At 35.9% G+C, this 20,117-nt stretch overlaps 2 protein-coding genes across 3 annotated transcripts in view; one reads left to right on the top strand and one right to left on the bottom strand.

The window, feature by feature from the left end:
* The window catches only part of LOC146999006 (uncharacterized), a 219,427-nt gene that overhangs the window by 128,502 nt on the left and 70,808 nt on the right, over positions 1 to 20,117 (bottom strand). For both annotated transcript variants that reach the window (XM_085812230.1, XM_085812231.1), the window contains exon 2: positions 3,941 to 4,033. The gene's annotated coding sequence lies outside the window, so the exon portion shown is untranslated. The remainder of the gene's footprint in view (positions 1 to 3,940; positions 4,034 to 20,117) is intronic.
* The window catches only part of LOC118181417 (acetylcholinesterase-like), a 46,960-nt gene continuing 45,216 nt past the window's right edge, over positions 18,374 to 20,117 (top strand). The window contains exon 1 of the mRNA XM_085812228.1: positions 18,374 to 18,618. Within this exon, the coding sequence (XP_085668354.1) occupies positions 18,534 to 18,618 (85 nt within the window). The 5' untranslated portion in view covers positions 18,374 to 18,533. The remainder of the gene's footprint in view (positions 18,619 to 20,117) is intronic.

Here is a 20,117-nt window from a genome sequence, read left to right as displayed (position 1 = left end):
CGCCAAATCTGTTTTATCTGGGTCGCCCTGTTCTTCCTCTTATCAGTTAGTTCAACCTCCGATGAGAAATTTAGAAGAGTATTTAAATCCAAAAGGGTTGTCGAAGTATTAGAAGAAATTCTCCCGTTATCAAATGAAGAGAGCAGAATCAGATGACATATTTGAAAATGAATAGAAGTTGTTTCGTCAAATATTAAATTCGAGAATATATAAATAAATGCAATAAAATAAATTAAGTAAATAAAAAAAATCTAAAAGCTTTCAGATTTTACATTACGTACAAAGGGGTGTTTTTTTAACGTGTAAGGGTTATGTTAATTTTATAAACAATTAAATTTTAAGTTCCTTTCCTGTCAAATTCTTAACATCAACTTACTACTTCCGGCCAAAACGTAGTTTTAGAATCACATCTGAATACATAATGAGGAAGAACGGTATTTAACCGCGAAGTTCTTTGGTCTTAGCGAGAGAGAATCAGAGTTTCTGACTTACGCGCGTCTGCCTTTTGGCCACTCTCTCTCTCAAAGCTGTTATTACGCTCGGCCGTACTCAGGCCCTTGATAAGCTTCGTAGTCAAATAGAGTTAAGGGGCCAACTAGTCCAGAATCTTGATAGCTTCGGCTATATTTCTTTAGTTAATCTTAGTTTTAGTTTAATTCTTAGTCTATTAAGTTCAAGCCCAAGTGTCGGCTTTGATTGTACACTCCAAGACGGAGTTTTGTTAAATCTTATTGGAATAATAAAGGTTTAGTTACCCTTCCCTCTTGTTGTTTCTTGCCACACGAACTTAAGCGATTATTCGCTAACTAGTTCTTAACATTCGTCACTTTCTACAGTAACTGAGACTTAACACAGTGAAAATCTTACAAACGTTTTGTGTTACCTTTATTTATTAAATATCATGTTCTTTGCACTTAAACCATAAAATTCAGTTCAACAGCAATGTCGCAAAATAATATTAAAATAAGCATCATCTTTAGAATTTTCGATACACAGTTCCGCGCGCTGGAGATAAAAAGTTTTTTTTTTTTTTTTTTTTTTTTTTCCCTCTCTCCGTAGAGTGTTAGGAATTTATATTTATTTTAACTAACAAGTTAAAGTTTAATTTAAAATTTTCCTATAAGTCTTCATTCCCGTAATTGTCAGTGCCATAATAGTTAAATTTTGTAGCGCGCGTGAAGGAATGCAAATTTCTTTACTTTGAAGGAAGTATTTAAAAGCGGAGTTTCGGTAAAAGGAAAAGAGAGTTAGCCTATAACGGATAACTCTGCCGTAGATACGTTCGTTTTTTGCGGATTCGCGTCGCTTAATTGCATTTATTTGCTGCCACTATACTACGAAGGCATGCTAAGAAGGCGAGAGAAATACATTATATACTCCCCCTTTTAAAGGGCAAATGGGACCCAATCAGCAAATCTTGGGAGTGGAGAATCATCATCCAGAACCCTTTTAGTTCGGGCGCCACTGTAGAGACATTAGGATTTCGAATCAGATGTGAAAAATGAGCAATGCCCTCGCCGAGACTCGAACCACGGACCTCTCGAATACGCGTCGAGAGTGCTGACCACTACACTACGAAGGCATGCTAAGAAGGCGAGAGAAATACCTTTTGCAGTAATTAATTAAAGTGTACATAGATGCTATAAGGTATTTCTGCCGCCCTTACCCATGGGGCGATCCTCATAATTTTCTCACATAGTTCCTACACATGCTTTCTGTTATTCGGAATTTACGAGTGGGTAAAGCTAAACTCTACCTTTTAATTGCTCGAAACAGTGTTCTATCTATTGATAACAAGTAGCTTATCTATAAATCCATTTTGCGTCCCATGCTATGTTATGCCTGCTATGATATATATGTTATGCTATAAGAGGTATTTCTCTCACCTTCTTGGCGTGCCTTCGTGGTGTGTTGGTCTGCACGCTGGGCCGGTATTCCAAACGTCCGTGGTTCGATTCCCGGGAAAGGAGTTGTTAATTTTTCATCTTGCCTGCTTAAATGGTATTCTTGATTACATTCCACAGCATTGATTATGTCTCAAATTATTCCTATTTAATGGCAAGTACTGTATGCATTGATTATGTCCAAATTATTCCTATTTAATGACAAGTACTGTATGCATTGATTATGTCCAAATTATTCCTATTTAATGACAAGTACTGTATGCATTGATTATGTCCAAATTATTCCTATTTAATGACAAGTACTGTACGCATTTTATGTGTAATTTTGTTCAACAGTATCATAATTAAATTCGCATGACTGTTATGCATGAAATTAATAGGTAACTTTTATGTAAATACTCTATGTAATTTAATGGTATTCATGATTACGTCCCACAGCATTGATTATGTTAAAATTATTTAATGACAGGTACTGTATGCATTATTATGTGTAAATTTGTTCAACTGTATCATACTTAAATTTGCATGACTGTTATGCATGAAATTAGCAGGTTACTTCTACGTAAATATTATACATATGTACAGTAATGGTATTCACGATTGCAACCCACATCACTGATATGTCCATAATATTCTTATTTAATGACAAGCACTGTATGCATTTACGTGTAAATTTGTTTAACCGTATCACACTTAATTTAGGTGTGTGTCACTGGAATACATACCATGTATGCTATGTATGAATTTAGCAGGTAATCACGACAGCAACTTAGACTTAATTCCCTATAGCACACATTTCAAAGTAACGGTATCATATGTGTCCTTATGTGTATATCAAACTCAAGTATTTTAATGTAAGTTTTGATATGTATTACTACGCTAGCACAGCATTAAGCCCTTGTATGGCCATTGTTTGATTCGAATCAATAAATATTGGGCCTGGGCAGCTGTCTGGGAGTGTACCCTTGCCGGCGGATTGGTCAGCAGCGCTGCAAACGGGACTGTCCGGGCGTTGGGTCTGGGCTCTCCGTGCGAGATCCCCTCATGGCTCCACATGGCCAACTCTAGATAAGGGTGGTATGTGGTGCTACTACTTGTTAACCTTAAAGGTGGTGGAATGGTGCCCACGTCCTCCGTCACTTGTCACTTATCTTGCCTGCTAGCAAAAAAATACCTAATGTCTCTACAATGCACAGGCTGAGCCTACTCTTGTCGCACCAACAGAAAACAGTTGCAAACTGGCCAGACAGACGTCTCAACAATCCTGCAGTCCATATTTATGATTATTACTATAATGATACCAGGAAAAAACGGCCGTTGCCCATCTTAGATCCTAGTATTGTTATGCCAAATTAACATACTTGTCTATTTGGTTATGGTTTTTACATTTTATTGTACGCTTATAATGCATTTTGTATTTCTGTTAATGTATTATTAGCCCAAAGGTGCGTTAGCCCAAAAGAATTATTAGTCTCAAAACGGCATTTTGCGTTGGATCCCTAAAAGAGTTATATCTTTTTTCAAATTGCTGCCACCAAATATTATCGCTCTGTATTATATTTAAAGAAATTAAATAATGAAGAATCTGCACGAATGTGTACATGTTTCTCGCATTGTGGGGGAAAAAAAACTGTTACTAAAGCCATCCAATTCTGAATAACGTAATCCTCCACCCGAATATGAGCCCCTGAACACCCGAATTGGAAATTTCGAATTTGTTTCATTGTTTATTACACATTTTGTAAAACTTTAACGAATTTTTAATTACGAAACTCAACTATTTCAAAAGCGAGCAGTGGGAACACACTATGCGGAATAAAATATTTTTATCTCTAACGTGCGAGATTGTCTATCGGAAATTCTAAAGGTATGCTGTTTTTACATTATTTTAGCTCAAAGGGACATTTGCCTAAATGCTCTCGAAACGTGCACGCATGTGTAAATGAAAAAACGCCCCTTCGTGAGTAATATAAAATCTGAAAGCTTTCATATTTTATATATTTTTATTCATTTTGTATTAAATGCTTTCTACTTACCACTGGTACCTTATGATTCGTACTGGCTTGTATGTGATAGGCACCATCTTAGCAGCTTTCTGTGGACGACAGTTAAACTCATCTGCTTAGTATCTAAATGAAAAGAGAAAAATAATAATTGAATAAATAAACTATACACAAATATGTTTTTTATATATTTGTTTATTACTTAACTAAATAAATAATTTAAATTATATTTTACACTTATACATAATGCTAGTTGTGAATTATTAGTCTCGAAACGGCATTTTGCGTTGGATCCCTAAAAGCGTTATATCATTTTTCAAATTGTTGCTACCAAATATTATCGCACTTATAATGCATTTTGTATTTCTGTTAGTGTATTATTAGCCCAAAGGTGCGTTAGCCCAGAAGAATTATTAGTCTCGAAACGGTATTTTGCAGTGGATCCCTAAAAGCGTTATATCATTTTTCAAATTGCTGCCACCAAATATTATGTATTATATTTAAAGAAATTAAATAATGAAGAATCTTCACGAATTTGTACTTGTTTCTCGCATTGTGGAGGGGGGGGAACTGTTACTAGAGTCATCCAATTCTGAATAACGTAATCCTCCACCCGAATATGAGCCCCTAGCGCTACGAGACGCCGTTCTTTAATTTGTTATATGTTTTTGGCAATATTATCTCTTTTTTAAATTTAATTATTTCAAAACTTTTAATGTTCGATAGGGGGTAGGGCTCCTTACTCAGGCATCCCTTGTGTCTAATATCGTTTTGCCAGGAATGTTTGTTATTGTTATGCTTCCATGCTTGCTTCAGTGGCTTCTCTTTAACCTTGTATGGCTTAATTATTGTAATTTAACTAATACGTTATTTATTTTTGTATTAATTCTATCCTATGCTTCAGTTTCTCGGGCTATCTCACTAGAAATGCAAATGAGATGGAATTTAAGTAGCGAGTAAAAGTGTAACTTAGTGTACACGAAGTGAGTTTGGTAACTCACCTTAAAGGTTTGATTTGGTTTTGGTTTCCTTAATTATGGTAAAGCACACTAGGACTATCTGACTAAGGAGCGGGATGCCTTCGTGGAGGACCTTCTAAGGGAAACCGGCTCGTATACACGTTACACATGGGAAAAACCATGAAAACGCCCATGCATACAGCCCGTTCGCGGGATTCGAACCTCGGACCGAACTACCAGTGTTTAGCGTCTTTACCGGTCGGCCGCTGGTTGGCTCGAAACTAGTATAATATATAGTACAATATATAGTCAAAGTCTGAACGATGACGTTTCCTCACCCCCCCCCCACTCGTGTATAATGAAAAATGGGAAAGGAAAATAGGTTGCTATAAATTAAGAAGTTTGCCAAGTGAATTATTCTTAGCGCAAACTATTAAAAAAAAGTAAATAAATAAAGGCAGGCCAAGATAAATTTTTAAATTTCTCCATAAATTTCGCACCAAATTTTAGAAATTTTAATATCTAGGCATAATCTGAGTCGTAAAATCGAAATATGGAAAAAATTGGCATGTCATTTCAGAAAAAGTCCGATTTTGTGTCAAAATACCTATTTTAGAACAATGCTATATATAAATCTAATATATATCCTAAGTCACGCTTTCGAGACATGATGTAATGGTTTTGCACGCTGGGCCGGTATTCCAGAGGTCCGTGATTCGATTCCCGGCGAAGGCGTTGTTAATTTTTCATCTTGTCCGCTTCCAAAAAAATTCCTAATGTCTCTACAGTGGCGCCCGAACTAAAAGGGTTGTGGATGATGACTCTCCACGCCCAGGATTTGGCGATTGTGTCCCCTGAAAACCCCAGTCACCCTTTAAAAAGGGTAATATATAAGGTATTTTTCCCGCCTTCCTAGCAAGCTTTCGTGGTGTGGTGGTCTGCACGCTGGGCCGGTATTCCAGAGGTCCGTGGTTCGATTCCCGGCGAAGACAATTGCTCATTTTTCATCTTGCCTGCTTCTAAAAACAAAATCCTAATATCTCTACACCTGGAGCCATCCAATTTTGAATAACGTAATCTTCCACTGAATATGAACATCTGGAAGCCCTAATTTGGAATTTGTTTTATTATTTATTTCCTATTTTGTAACACTGTATGTGTATTGCAATAATAGAAATCTAAACGTGAAAGTGCTATAAATGTAAAGCAAACGAGTAGATGTAAAAAGCAAGAGCGTATTAGAAATTAATGATAGTGCTTTTAAAAAAGTTGTAATGTGTAACATAATGTATATAAGCAGTTGTAAAATGTATGTGTGTATTGCAGTAACAATGTTCTAAACGTAATAGTGTTTTAAATGTTAAGCATGTATTGTCAAGTGTAGTAATACATTAAGCAAATAATGTCAATGCAGTTGTAATAGGAATTACAAAATGTATCTCTAGATATAGATGGACGTGGCGCTATACCAATTAACCTCAATGGTAGAGGCATGGTGCCCACGCCCTCCTTCGCATATCGCATTTTGTAACACTTTAACGAATTTTGGATTAACAAACTCAACGATTTCAAAGCGAGCAATGGCTCCACTGTACGGACAAAAAGCATTTTTATCTCCAGCGCACGAGTCTGTGTATCGGAAATTCTACAGATATTCTCATTTTAAAATTATTTTGCGATATTGCAGTTGAACTGAATTTTATGATTTAAGTGCGAAGAACACGATATTTAATAAATAAACGTGTAGAGTTCCTCACTTTGGAATTCTAAGTTAATGTTGGAAGTGAAGAATCTAAGAACTGATAAGTGAATAATCGCTAGAGTTCGGTGACAAGAAACAACAAGATAGAAGGGTAACTAACCCTTTATTATTCCAATAAGATTTAACAAAACTCCGCCTGGGAGTGTACAAGCACAGCCCGCAATTGGGCTTGAACTTAAAAGACTAAAAATTAAACTAAAACTAAGATTAACTAAATAAGTATAGCCGAAGCTATCAAGGTTCAAATTGAGCTGGCCTCTTAACTTATTTGACTACGAAGCTTAGCAAGGGCCTGAGTACGGCCGAGCGTAATAACAGCTTTGAGAGAGAGAGTGGCCAAAAAGGCAGACGCACGTAAATCAGAAACTCTGATTATCTCTACCTCCGTAAGTAACTTCGTGGTTTAAATACCGCTCCTTCTCATTAAATATTCAGCAATATTCCAAAACTACGTTCTGGGCGGAAGTAGTAAGTTGAAGTTAAGAATCTGACAGGAAAGGAACTTAAAATTTAACTGTTCATAAAATTAACATAATGCTTACAAACGTAACACAGAACACGTTGAATAAACGCCCCTTTGGGCGTAATGTAAAATGTGAAAACTTTCAGAATTTTTTTTCCCTCCCCTGTTTATTTATTCCCTCTCTTTTTCTGCGTGCTGTAACATGCAGGTTAAAATACCAGAATATGAGGTAAGTCGTCTCTAGCATAGTAGAGACGTTTTAAACGAGTAGCTGAAGTAAATTAGTTTCAACATTAATAATCTACTTGGTTTTCGGTGAAAAGCATCATGGACGAAAGCAGCAACAAAGAAAAACTTCGCATATAAAACATAGTAGCAGAAAATAAGGCAGGAAAGTAAAAGAAAATAACAAAGGATCAAGAAAACTTCTCAGTTTTAAAAGATCATCGTGCAAGACTTTGTGATAAAAAGTAAATGCTACTTTAAAATTATCGCAAAATAATCTCGTGTGCTTGTATTTTAAAATTTCAGCTGTATTTTCGCTTTTGCACAATGTAAACGTCTACGAAGTACGAGAAGAAATGAGTGATAATTTTACCCATATCGTTTAAATATTTTTGAATAAACTAATAAGTTTAACTGAAAAAAATTTAGAAGAAAATTTTAGTACAGTAAATTATCTCCAAGATGATCCACGGTTTCAAATTATTTGGGTCTTTTATAGAAATTCTTACAGAAGTTGCGTTCACTGCCGATGTTTGATTTATACTGTCAGACATACTCATCAGTTTCAGAGGTGGTCTTCTTAGGGAAGTGGTCGCCAGTTATTTTGTTTTATTTCTTGGAAACATTCATAATAAATTTTTGGAGATAATTTTAGATTTCATTCTTTCCAATAGTCATTTCAACACGAAATATTTCTCTTAATGAGTTCATGTTTGGAATATTAAAAGAACGTTATAGGGAATAAAGCATTCTATTATGAATAGTTTCTCTACCCACCCACACGCATACACTGGGAGGGTGGTTGGTTGTTATGCCTGAGTCGGGAATAGCCCAAATCATTTAGACGTCTCATGACACAAAATGTTACCCAGAGTACATTGTAGGCAATACACCAGTATTACATTCGTGAATCGTACAGAAGGCATGGGTATATCCACACCTTCTCCAGGATTCGAATCCGGATCTAACGCTGCTGTAACCGGCTCTCTTAACCCCCATACCGAACAGCGCGACTTGAAAAATTAAGTAGTATAAGTCACTCTGGTATCTTTCACCGAACAACCAAAACATTAACTGTATGTTATATATGAAAATACTGATGACATGACAGTTAATTAACTGAAAATTATTAACTGAAAATAAAGAAAGAAAGAAAAGAAAAAGAAAATCTGAAGGGTGCTACATTTTTAATGTCGTACCAAAGGGTTTGTTAAGGTTGTTTATGCTCCCGCTGAGTTCGCAGTTTACCTTTCTTGGACTCACTCCTAACAGAGCACTTTTATTATTTTAACTTTATTACCAAACATTCCTTTCTTAGCATTTGCGACATACAGAATTCAACAGTAAAATAAAAAAATATTAAAAGCAGTATATTTTTAGAATTCTCGATACAATGCCATTCATTTTTATATTCTTTTTCCACTCTTACTCTTCGACTATAGTCGAAAATATTTATCACTGGTGGATAATCGAATTTCTGTACAAGCACTCAATTGCCACCGAATCAATCTAGAATACTTCAGCACGGACGCTACCGCCCAAATGGGATAGCGATTGCAGGCCCATACCGATGGTGGTGTATTTAATTACGGCAAAACAAACTAGGGCTATATGCCTAAAGGAAGGGATGCCTTCGTGGAGGACTTTCTAAAGGAAACTGGCTCGTATACACGTTACACATGGGGAAAACCACAAAAACGCCCATGCAGCCCGCCCGTTCGCGGGATTTGAATCTCGGACCGAACTACCAGTGTTCATCGACTTTACCGCTTGGCCGCTGGTGGGCCCAGGCCCATACCGAAAGTCTCGGGTTGGAATCCCAAAGAAAGCATGGATGTAAGTGCGGCAAGGGAGTACTGAAAACACATGGCGTGCCGAAATCTTTTCACAAGATCTGGTTGTAGTATCTAATAAATATCAAAAGAAGGTAATATCAAGTCCAAAGTCAATATCAAGAGAAAGTTTTACATCCAAAATTTTCAGAAAAAATTCCATTTCTTTATCTCAATGACTTTCAATGAGTGAAACTTCATCACGAGAAAGCAACAACTCATGCAACCAATGCATTCTTTGAAAAAATGAGGACTGATACAGGTACTGCATATATAATGAATGGAATCCTTTTCAATGAATTTCCGCAAACAAGGTTCGTATATATTTCTGCACGTGGAAATTAAGTACTTTTGAGGACCATTAATGAAAAAAATTAAGGACTTATGAATAAATTCCATTAAAAATATTATCTGTGCCTGAACTTCACTTTTGTAATACCATTCTAAAAATAAAATAGATACATAAGTAGGATGCATTATTATTAAACATAAAATAATTAACATAATTATTAATAAGTTTGAGAATAAAATAAACTCTATGGAATTTATCAATTGGCATTAAATATTTTACACTTATAATAGTTGGACATTATTTGAAAGAAGGTAAGTGACATTTTATTTACGTTTTACTAACAGCTTTCTGTTAATTTTTTTAACGTCTCATTTTGTTAGATACTTGCTCAAGCTAGAGGTTTAGTAAACTAGTGGAAGAGGGTGGGAAACCCTCGGACCGTACCCCGGAGTGTAGTGACGTGCCAGTCTGTCGTGGACCCATGACCAGTTCTTAATGGGTAAGAGATCTGGGAAATGTACTGGCCAGAACAACACTCGAACACTCTCTGTATCCAGGAAGTTTGGCTATCTCATTAACCCTTTAGTATATGCACACGCCCTTGTTTGGCCACGTCAATACCACATATTCTCCATTAATATATTTCCGATGCAGCCCTTTCAGGAAGTCGCCAGGGTTGTGTTGTTCTAAATAGGTGCGGGTACCGGACGACACCCGATTTGTCATATTAAGCCGTCCGGGTGTCCGGGCCCTGCATTCACCTGTCACCTGTATCCAGGAAGGTTTGGGCAGCACGGGTAACATGCGATGTGACATTATCTTGTTGAAAGACGCCGTCACACATACCTGAAAGATAGGGCACAGCCACGAGCCTTAACACGTCAGAAATGCAACGGCGCCTTATGGACGTCACCAGCTATGTGAGCAAGTAACTGCGATGTGTACCTAAGTGACACCGCATACCAGTACGCTGGCTTCTGAGCTTGTATAACGATGACGAATACAACCTAGTAACATTCGTTATCTTCGGTACTTACGCACGTGGATGTACTTATTATCACAATGCTGTACGCAGAAGCGACATTCGTTTTAAAAGATGACGTGGTGCTGTTTCTCTTTCCAGTGTCGTCATTCGTATCATCATTGTACGCGCGTCTGTGTCCGTTGAAGCGGCAAGATAAGCCTCAACGATGGTCACCGTGTTGACAGTCCATGGTGCTCTTCGCACTGTCCGTGCGCACACTTGTCGTCCTGCACACGAGTTAAGTTCCTGACTCAGGGTACGTGACGTGGCTGTACGATTTCGCAAGGCCTAGAGAACATCTGTCTGAACATCAGAGGCCCAAAGCCGCTGAGACCTTCAGTATGGCCCTCCCGACCGCGTAATGGCAGACCGCACATTGAATTGAACAGTGTTAAACGAATGTCGCATACTGCGCATGCCCAGAAAACAATTTGGCGTAATTACTATGTTGACGCGATTTGAAAAGAAGATAAATACGGTATATGGCAGATTGTACCGCCATCTGATTGTAAACAAATCTGGCGTTTAAATCTTCGTAGAGTATAATGTAAATGTAAATTAATTACTGTGTTAAAGTACTATTTTTTGCTGTATTGCTCAAACAACTAGAAAGCAGAAATTATCGCGAAGTAATGTGAAGCAGTGTTTACATTCAAAATGTAAAATATAATACTTATGAAATTCTGCACATTCCTCTGGAACTGTACAAATTTTCGTTCAGAAAAAAGACTGAAATTTAGGATACATTAGATGAAAATTTATTCATTATACTTTTAAGCAATAAAAACAATTCAGGATTTACCATACGTTCCATTCGTACATACGTAAAGAAACACTGAGGAATAGAACAAGTGCTTGCAAATAACACTGAAGAAATTTTACAATTCTTTAATGCTAATTATTAAATTCTTTGAAATGATAAAATAAAAGCGCGAATATACGCTAACAAACTAAGCGAGATACTCCAGTTTACAATTACTGAATTATAACATGTAAACAAATTGCATTTAAATAACGAATTATTACGAACATATGTTAACAAATATTAAATGCACTGTTATTGACAAATTGAAATGAAACATATATTAGAAAAATATGCAAGTGCAATCGGCATGGACGTTAAAATAACTAATAAGCAAAGTTCCACAACATTGCAGTTTTAAAACATCACTCGAACACACTCGACAGCCATGGAGATCACGAATAAGCTAACGTAGGGTCGCTTAGTCGCCAATAATTCTCCCCGCGCCAAAGGTACACCATCAAGCATGCGCAGTAAGCGAAATTCGTTTAACACTGTTCAACTCAATGTGCGGTCTGCCCTTACGCCTCCCGACCCGACGATTCTCTATCCGCCTGACAGTCATGGGATTCCAAGTTACTCGAACTGCAATGACGCAGAACGGTCATTGTAGTTCAACACCAGGGCATAATTTCTAAAATTAGAAGTGCCGGAGCCCTATGGAAGACCGTCAGCAAAGAGGAACAAGAATAAAATAAATAAATAAAATGACTATTAAACTCATAAATAATTTTAAAATTATATAGTTAATTACTATCAAATTAATTAATAGCTATTTAATTAATGGTAATAAATTGTTATTTAATGAATAATTAATATATAATTAAATAATTAAAATTAAATTAAATGTAAAGAGATAAAATAAAATTTAATAACCGATTTTTAATATAATTTTATTGCTAAAAATAAAATTTTCGAGATAAAATATTTACCGAAATTGTTATTCAATTACATAAAAGAAGTGCCGCAACCTTCTTATTTAGGGCTCCGGTGCGCTCCGGCTAGAATTATGATTTATTACAAAAACTAAGAAGCATCGGAGCGGGAATCCTGTAAGCTCCGATCGTAAGGGGGGGAAAGTTCTTTTATCATCACAAAGATTAAATATACTTAAAATATAGCTGACGAAAATTTATCAGGTTCAATGTTCCGTCTTACTTTCTTTGGGAACATGCAAAGACCCTGACTCGGAACAGGGAGCTTACTAAAGCTATGTTCAATAAATGTGGGAAGTAGACAGGGTACACAGGAAGGGTATACAAAACCCTTTATTTTTCACTCTTTACAATAATTTCCGTACTTCGGAATACAGAGACCAACTACTTGTGGTCTGAACGTAAGAATATAAAAATATTTAACTAAACTCTAACTTAACTTTGGAATAATAAACGTGGAAGATTGGCCTTATATTAACAGGAAGCCGTATGTAGTACAGAGAACTGTGAACACTACAATACGTTTAAAGTTATCAAGAGGATTAAACCTCTGGCCTGGAAGGCAACCAGCAACTGAGTAAAACTTCTAAGGTAAGCGGCCTGCTTCGACTAACTGCTTCCTCTCTCTCGCTTGGCAAAAAGCCACAACTTAAGTACTTGGCGTTCGCCAGACAAATTTTGCATAAATACGTTAAGGCTTATAATTCTGGCCGGAAGTAGAAAATAAGAAGTGATAGTAAAGATTTAAAATAAAATAAACGTTAGTAAAACTTAAGATCCTTACAAATTCAGATAATGCTTAAGAGAGGGCGAAACAGAAGGAGGGCGTGATGGTATGAGTGGGTGGAAACAAAAAATGAGGGGAATCTTGGTGAGAGAGAACGTTCTCTATGACCGCGGCTCTTTGCTGATATAATTATAGCCATCAGGCAGATGTATGTCAGGAGTAAAATGAGTCCTGAATCTGACTTCTAAAGGGGAATGTAAAGTTACTGGTTACGCTTCCCCCCCCGTATTTGGTTACATTAGTGGATACTGTGGGAAGACGATGTATAAGACGTGCTTGAGCAGTTTATCACAGTATTTCACTCTTATTGTACTCGCTGTCACTTGACGCACATTTAAGAACACAAATTTTCTTTCCAGCGAGGATAAATAACTGTAACCATTGATAACAATACAATAGATGCGATGGCATTACGCGTTCCTAAACAAACTTCCCCAAATATATTACCCTTCGTAAAGAGAAAGGTTTCCGCATGTAAGTGAGGGGACTTTACTTAAACGTTTCATGTTCTCATGAGCTCGTATTTCTAGGGATATAGAGTATTGTAAGATCTGCCTATTGTTAAACTAAAACGTTACGAATTCTAAATTCTAAGAAGTGCCGGAGCTCATCTTATTTAGGGCTCCGGCTAGAATTGTAATTTATCTTAAAAATTTAGAAGTACCGGAGCCGGGCTCCTGTGAGCTCCGGCGCAATTTAGAACGAAGGAGGACGTAAGAGTCTCTCCTTCATACACAAAGCAACCTTTACACTAACAACCAAAGTTTAAATGCAATTTCGAGATGACAAACCCTCTGCGCAGTGTTCCCATTTATACACAGTGCCCATGGCGTAACTTATACCAGCGTTGTGCGCATACGCTTGAATCTTAATTATTTGCATATCCCAGCATATTATTTTTGACTTAAAAATAAAAAATAAAAATTCATGCATTTAAGGGTTAATTGCCATCAATGTACTTAACATTAAATATCAACTTGGAATCTTTGATAAAAATTGGACGTTTGCTGCATGCCGCCTTCATAGCGTAGCAAATTTAACCCTTAAATGCATTAGTTGCCATTTGGCAACATACTTATATTTAGTCATATAAATCAAACCCAAACACAAATTTTATCTTACTGCATATTGTAACCAATTGGATGCATTCTGTTTACGTATACAGTTTTGAAAGTTTCAGTGTGGTGGCACCACACTAACGATGTACCGGTCATCATTCTGAGTTGATGTGTAGGGTGTGGACATTATTTGTGTTTACTAATTTTTGATTTTGTGTTTGTTGTTATTCTGATGTATTCAAAGTTTTAAAATTGTTTGAACAAGTTTATAAGGTATGCATTATTATATAAAATTGTTATTACACATTTGCCTATCATATTTTTTACAAAAGTTAATTTGTAAAAGTTAATAATATTTTTTCAAAAATTGGAATAAAAACTTAGTTTACATTTTTTAGGATTTTTACTATTTTATTTGATATCAATTCTAATGTATTTTTGACTTTAAAAATAAAAATAAAAATTCATTCATTTAAAGGTCAATTGACAGCAGTGTACTTAACATTAAATATCAGCTTGGAAAAGGTTTATGACGACAATAGATTAAGTGACGAGCATTTTTGCGCAGGTTGTCCTAAAGTTTTATCAATTTATGTATGTAATTAAAAAGGAAGACTTTGTCCAAAGCATCTTTTAAAATTCGTAATCTGGAGAACACTAACAAGCATAACATTATTTATTATGCATATTAATTAAATCCCACCAGCGGCCGAGCGGTAAAGTCGCTGAACACTAATAGTTCGGTCCGAGGTTCGAATCCCGCGAACGGGCTGGCTACATGGGTGTTTTCGTGGTTTTACCCATGTGTAACGTATATACGAGCGAGTTTTGCCTTCGAGAATGTCCTCCACGAAGGCATCCCTCCCCTTAGGCAGATAGCCCTCGAGGCTTTGCCGTAATTAAATAACCTGACCTAACCTAACCATATTAATTAAATATAGAGAATATTTGAACTAAACGATTTTTTGGAAGGGGGTGAATATTAGATTAAACTGCATGAAAATATTAATAACTTATTTTTAGCAGTTGGAAATTTAAAAATTACTTGTATGTAAATTCTTTTGCAACATCAATTCTAACAAAATTATAAATTAAAGAATGTTGTGCACGAATAAATCGCAAGAGAATATCATTGAACGGCATTTAAGAGGGTGGAAATCAGCCTCGAATAAATCTAATTTATTTGTGCTATAAAGGTATTTTTCCCAGCTTCTTGGTGTGGTAGCCACTGGGCCGTATTCCAGAGGTTCGCGGCTCGATTCCCGGCGAACACTTTTTAATTTTTTCATCTTTCCTGTTTCCAAAATATCTAATGTCTCTATAGTGGCGCCCGAAACAAACGGGTGGTGGATGATGTTTCTCTCCACCCAGGATTTGTCGATTGGGTCCCCTAAAAACCCCAGTCGCCCTTTAAAAGGAGGAACGTGCCTTCGTGGTGTGGTGGTCTGCACAGTGGACCCGTATTACAGCGGTCCGCGGTTCGATTCCCGGCGAAGGCATTGTTAATTTTTCACCTTTCTTGCTTCCAAAATATTTAATGTCTCTACAGTGGCCCCCGAACTAAAAGGGTGGTGGATGATGATTTCTCCTCATACAGGATTTGGCGATTGGGTCCCCTAAAACCCCAGTCGCCCTTCAAAAGGGGAAGTATATAAGGTATTTCTCCCACCTTCTAGGCGTTCCTTCGTGGTGTGCACAGTGGACCCGTATTCCAGATGTTCGAGGTTCGATTCCCGGAGAAGACGTTGTTAATTTTTCATCTTTCCTGCTTCCAAAATACCTAATGTCTCTACAATGGCGTCCGAAGTAAAAGAGTGGTGTTTGATGATTCTCCTCACCCAGTATTTGGCGACTGGGTCCCCTAAAACTCCAATCGCAATAAAAGGGGGAGTATATAAGGTATTTCTCCCACTTTCTTAGCATTCCTTCGTGGTGTGGTGGTCCGCACGCTGGGCGCGTACTCCAGAGGTCCGCTGTTCGATTCCCGACGAAGGCGTTGCAAATTTTCCATCTCCTACTTCCCCCAAAAAAATCCTAATGTTTCTACAGCGACGTCCGAACTAAAAGGGTGTTGGGTGATGATTCTCCATACCCAGGATTTGGCGATTGGGTTCCCCAAAACCCCATTTGCCCTTTAAAAGGGGATGTATATAAGGTTTTTCTCTCGCCTCCTTGACATGCCTTCGTGGTGTGGTGGTCTGCAAGCTGGGCGCGTATTCCAGAGGTCCGTGGTTCGATTCTCGGGGAAAGGCATTGCTCAGTTTTCATCTCTCCTGCTACCGAAAAATACCTAATGTCTCTACAATGGCGTCCGAACTAAAAGAGTGGTGGATGATGTTTTTTCTCACCCAGGATTTGGCGACTGGGTAAAAAATTGTGGTATATTCAGTTCTAGCTCCTTTAGTATTCAGTCAAGGAATTTTATCGTCAAAAAACTATCGAATTGCTCAATTTGAATCATTCTACAGCTAGATAATATTTACGTACATGCCTCTCGAATTAATTTACATTTTTCGTTGCCCTACGTTGGCAACACGCTTTAGATTTGTCGTCGGTAGAATTCAGTCGCTAGAATGTAGCTGACCTATAACTGTTCTAATACTTATTTTAAAACTAATTCTAATAATACTTAATAATAATAAATATTAATAATATTAAGTATTAATAATAATATTATTAATACTTATTATTATTAAGTATTATTATCAAGTATTAATAATATTATTAATACGTAATAATAATAATAATAATAATACTTAGTTTAACTGTGTTATTGGATTATTACTAGATGTTTACATATGAATATTTCATTACTAGCGGAAGTACCCGATGCTAGTTAAGTTAGATTCAGAGGAATGTATCTAACAACAAAGAGAACGATACCGCTGTAATCATTCTCTAATAACGATGCAAAAATTACGATTCAGTAACTCATACATTTTTCAGGCTGATGCGATATGGAATCCACATAAAAAATTTCGATAGAAAAATAAACCAAGTCTCTCTCATTATATCAACAACAGTGGCACACAATTTTTAATGACTTTCGTCTTTCTCATCAAATGGTCGTAAAAGCTCAAGTTCCATCCAATGTTTCACCTATATTCAATTTTAGTCGATTAAATGTGTCAAAAAATTGATCAGAAATTAATAACGCGAACAAACAAATAAATGTACAAGCAGGCATTCTTCTTTATATAGAGAGAGATTTTGTAAAACTTCTACATTTTTTGATTAACAAATTCTACGATTTGGAAGCGAACAGTAGCAACGCTTTTCGAAAGAAAAAAGCATTTTTATCTCCACGCAAGACTGTTGCCACTCGGAAAAAAAGAGTACGAAAATTAGTGTTTTTACAGTTTATAATTAATATCTCAGCTAATTAAAGTCGTACGAAGTTGAGAATAGTTGAAATGGCTTCCCACGAAGTTTTGGAATCGGGAATAATGTATTTAATGTTTTGGCAATGCTATTTTTATTTCATTGTAAAACTTAGAATTTTTTTATTAACAAACTCTACAATTTGAAAGCGAGCAGTGGCAACACATCTCGAAATAAAGTAGATTTTTATTCTCCAGCGTGCGAGACTGTTGCCACTCGGAAAAATGAGGGCGAAAATGAGCGTTTTCAGCGTTTTTATTTATTTAATAACTCTGGTTTTAGTTTTCTCTCTCTCTCTCTCTTTTTTTTTTTTTTTTTTTTTTTTTTTTTTTAATTTGAAAAAAGTGGATGTCCACCTTTTGCAGAACCGAGAAAAGAATTGTAGAAAATTTGGTGACGATAGCTGTAGTAGTGACTGAGTTCATCGCGAACAAACACACATTCTTCTTTATATATATATATATAGATAGATAGATTATGTGTTTACAGTTTGGTTTTGAATAAACTGAGAGTAGCTGAATTTAGTAAAGTTATTTCGAATCGAAATTACTCTTTCAATTTCGGCGCGGAATGTAAACAGATAGTTTTTTGGACTTACTACGGAAGGCGATTTCTTTCGTTAATATCTCTCAATATAATTTCTTTAAAGGTCTCATTAACGTTCTTTCTTTTAATTCCACAAACGCTGGGATAGATGAATATTCAAATTTAGTTTCTTATCGAGGAAATTCTCTTTTCCGAATTCGTACAAATCTTTTGAACTTGAAGTACTCGAGAGAGAGAAAAGCGCACCTTTTTCCCGCTCGCTATCCATGAAAACAACGTTGTAGAAAAAACAACAAACGCAGTTTCACTATACCACACGTGCCATACTAATAGCACACGTGCCAGCTTCCACCCGCCGTTCCACTCCAGACGACTCGTGTTGGATAAGTTGGATACTTTTCGTTCGCTCGTCATCGTGACGCAGTTCTTGGAGGCGCATTGAATGGTGTAGAAATATCCATTCAATCTTTCTCTCTGACACGCCTCCTCCTATTCATGAGGTTATAAAAACGATTGTTCGGTTTTGTGAGTGAAGATTTAGTCAAACCACGAGAGTATAAATGTATCAAGAACGAAACAGTATTCATTCGATTAATCCAGCTGGGCGGATCTTGAAGGAAAATAATGCTCACGGTAGCAGCATGCGTAAGTAAATTTTCGCATTTTTTGTTTCTTCTTATTTTATTCTTTATATTTAATGTTATAATTTGGAGAGAAGCAGCTGAAACTTAAAAGAATTCAAATAAATCAACTCTGAAATATCACTGAAATAATTTTTGCTTTGAGTTTTTAAAATTAGAAATGTTTCGATATGTATCAAAATAATTTGTGTTTTTCCTTCTTTTCTTTATATTTTTGGCAACGCCAAACTGATTTTTAAAATAAATGTTTCGGAATTCTAACGCACAAGAATCTTGACTGAAAAAACAGGATGAAATGAGTTTTGTGATATAACTAAAGAATTAAATAGACATTTTTAAAATAATGTTTCATTATATATTATATGATAATACATAGGTGTTTATGATATAGGACTAGTAAATATCTGTCTACTTTTTCGCCTCAGGTAAAGCCATAAATACGCTACACGCTTCTGTACACAAATAAATTAATTGTATTTGTACTCTTTTATGTTCGAAAAAGGTAACATTAAATCCTAACCATAACATTTATAGCATTTTTAATCGTAACTTTAAATAAGGTGACCAGACGTCCCGATTTTTAACAATTTGTCCCACGACGTTTTAAAGAATTCCCGATTTTTGGAAGCACAACAAAATATATTTTTATGGTTGTATAAACACTGTGCTCGTTGAAAAAGAATCTTAAAAAATTTGGCTAGAGTTTATACACAATCAAGTAGCTTTTTTTTTTTTTCAAAATGCTATAAAACTTATTGAAGGTGACAAAGTTTCGGTAATCGAAGTAGCAAATGAAGTTAATAATTTAAAATTTTAGTGTCAAGAGCAGTTAGAAAATAATTTTCTTCCGTTAACTTTCCATAATAGTATAAACCATCTGGTTTATATGAAGAATAAGGTGCAATAAATTGTGTAGATATCATGAATCACTAGACTAGAAGAGAAACACGCTAATGTGACAATCAAAATCGTAAAATCAACCTTGCATTTATCGTAAGTATATTGAAACACTCAAATACTTACGCTCAATATACTTACGCTAAATACGAGGTTGTTTTTACGATTTTGATCATGAATCACATTAAAAAGTTCTATAGTAACTGCATAAATTATTTAGAAGAGTGGACGGTACATTACAATGACACTAAACGTTTATTTTAATTGGGTTACATTAAAACAAGAACTTAATGATGTGCAAAAACCATTCGATCATATTCTTCAAAATTTCCCATATAGCAGTATTTCCGAAAATGATCTTTTTTATGAGGTACCATTATTAAAAAAATATTGATAAGGAAAAGGTTGAATCTTGGGCATGAGCAAAAATCACACTTGAGAACAAATTGTTAGAAATATTTCATCATTTTGAAACAAACCATGTTCCCTACAATAGTGCACTAAAAATTTTGGAATACACTCTGTCCTTACCAGGAACTAATGCTGCAACTGTGCGCGTTTTTTTCTCCTGTAAATAAATTACGGACATCAGAAAAATCACAATTA

This window comes from Stegodyphus dumicola, chromosome 2 (assembly GCF_044657685.1).
Source record: "Stegodyphus dumicola isolate Sdum_Otavi_A_Nest chromosome 2, ASM4465768v1".
NCBI classification, from domain to species: Eukaryota; Metazoa; Arthropoda; class Arachnida; order Araneae; family Eresidae; genus Stegodyphus; species Stegodyphus dumicola.
This window is presented reverse-complemented; position numbering and strand designations above follow the sequence as displayed.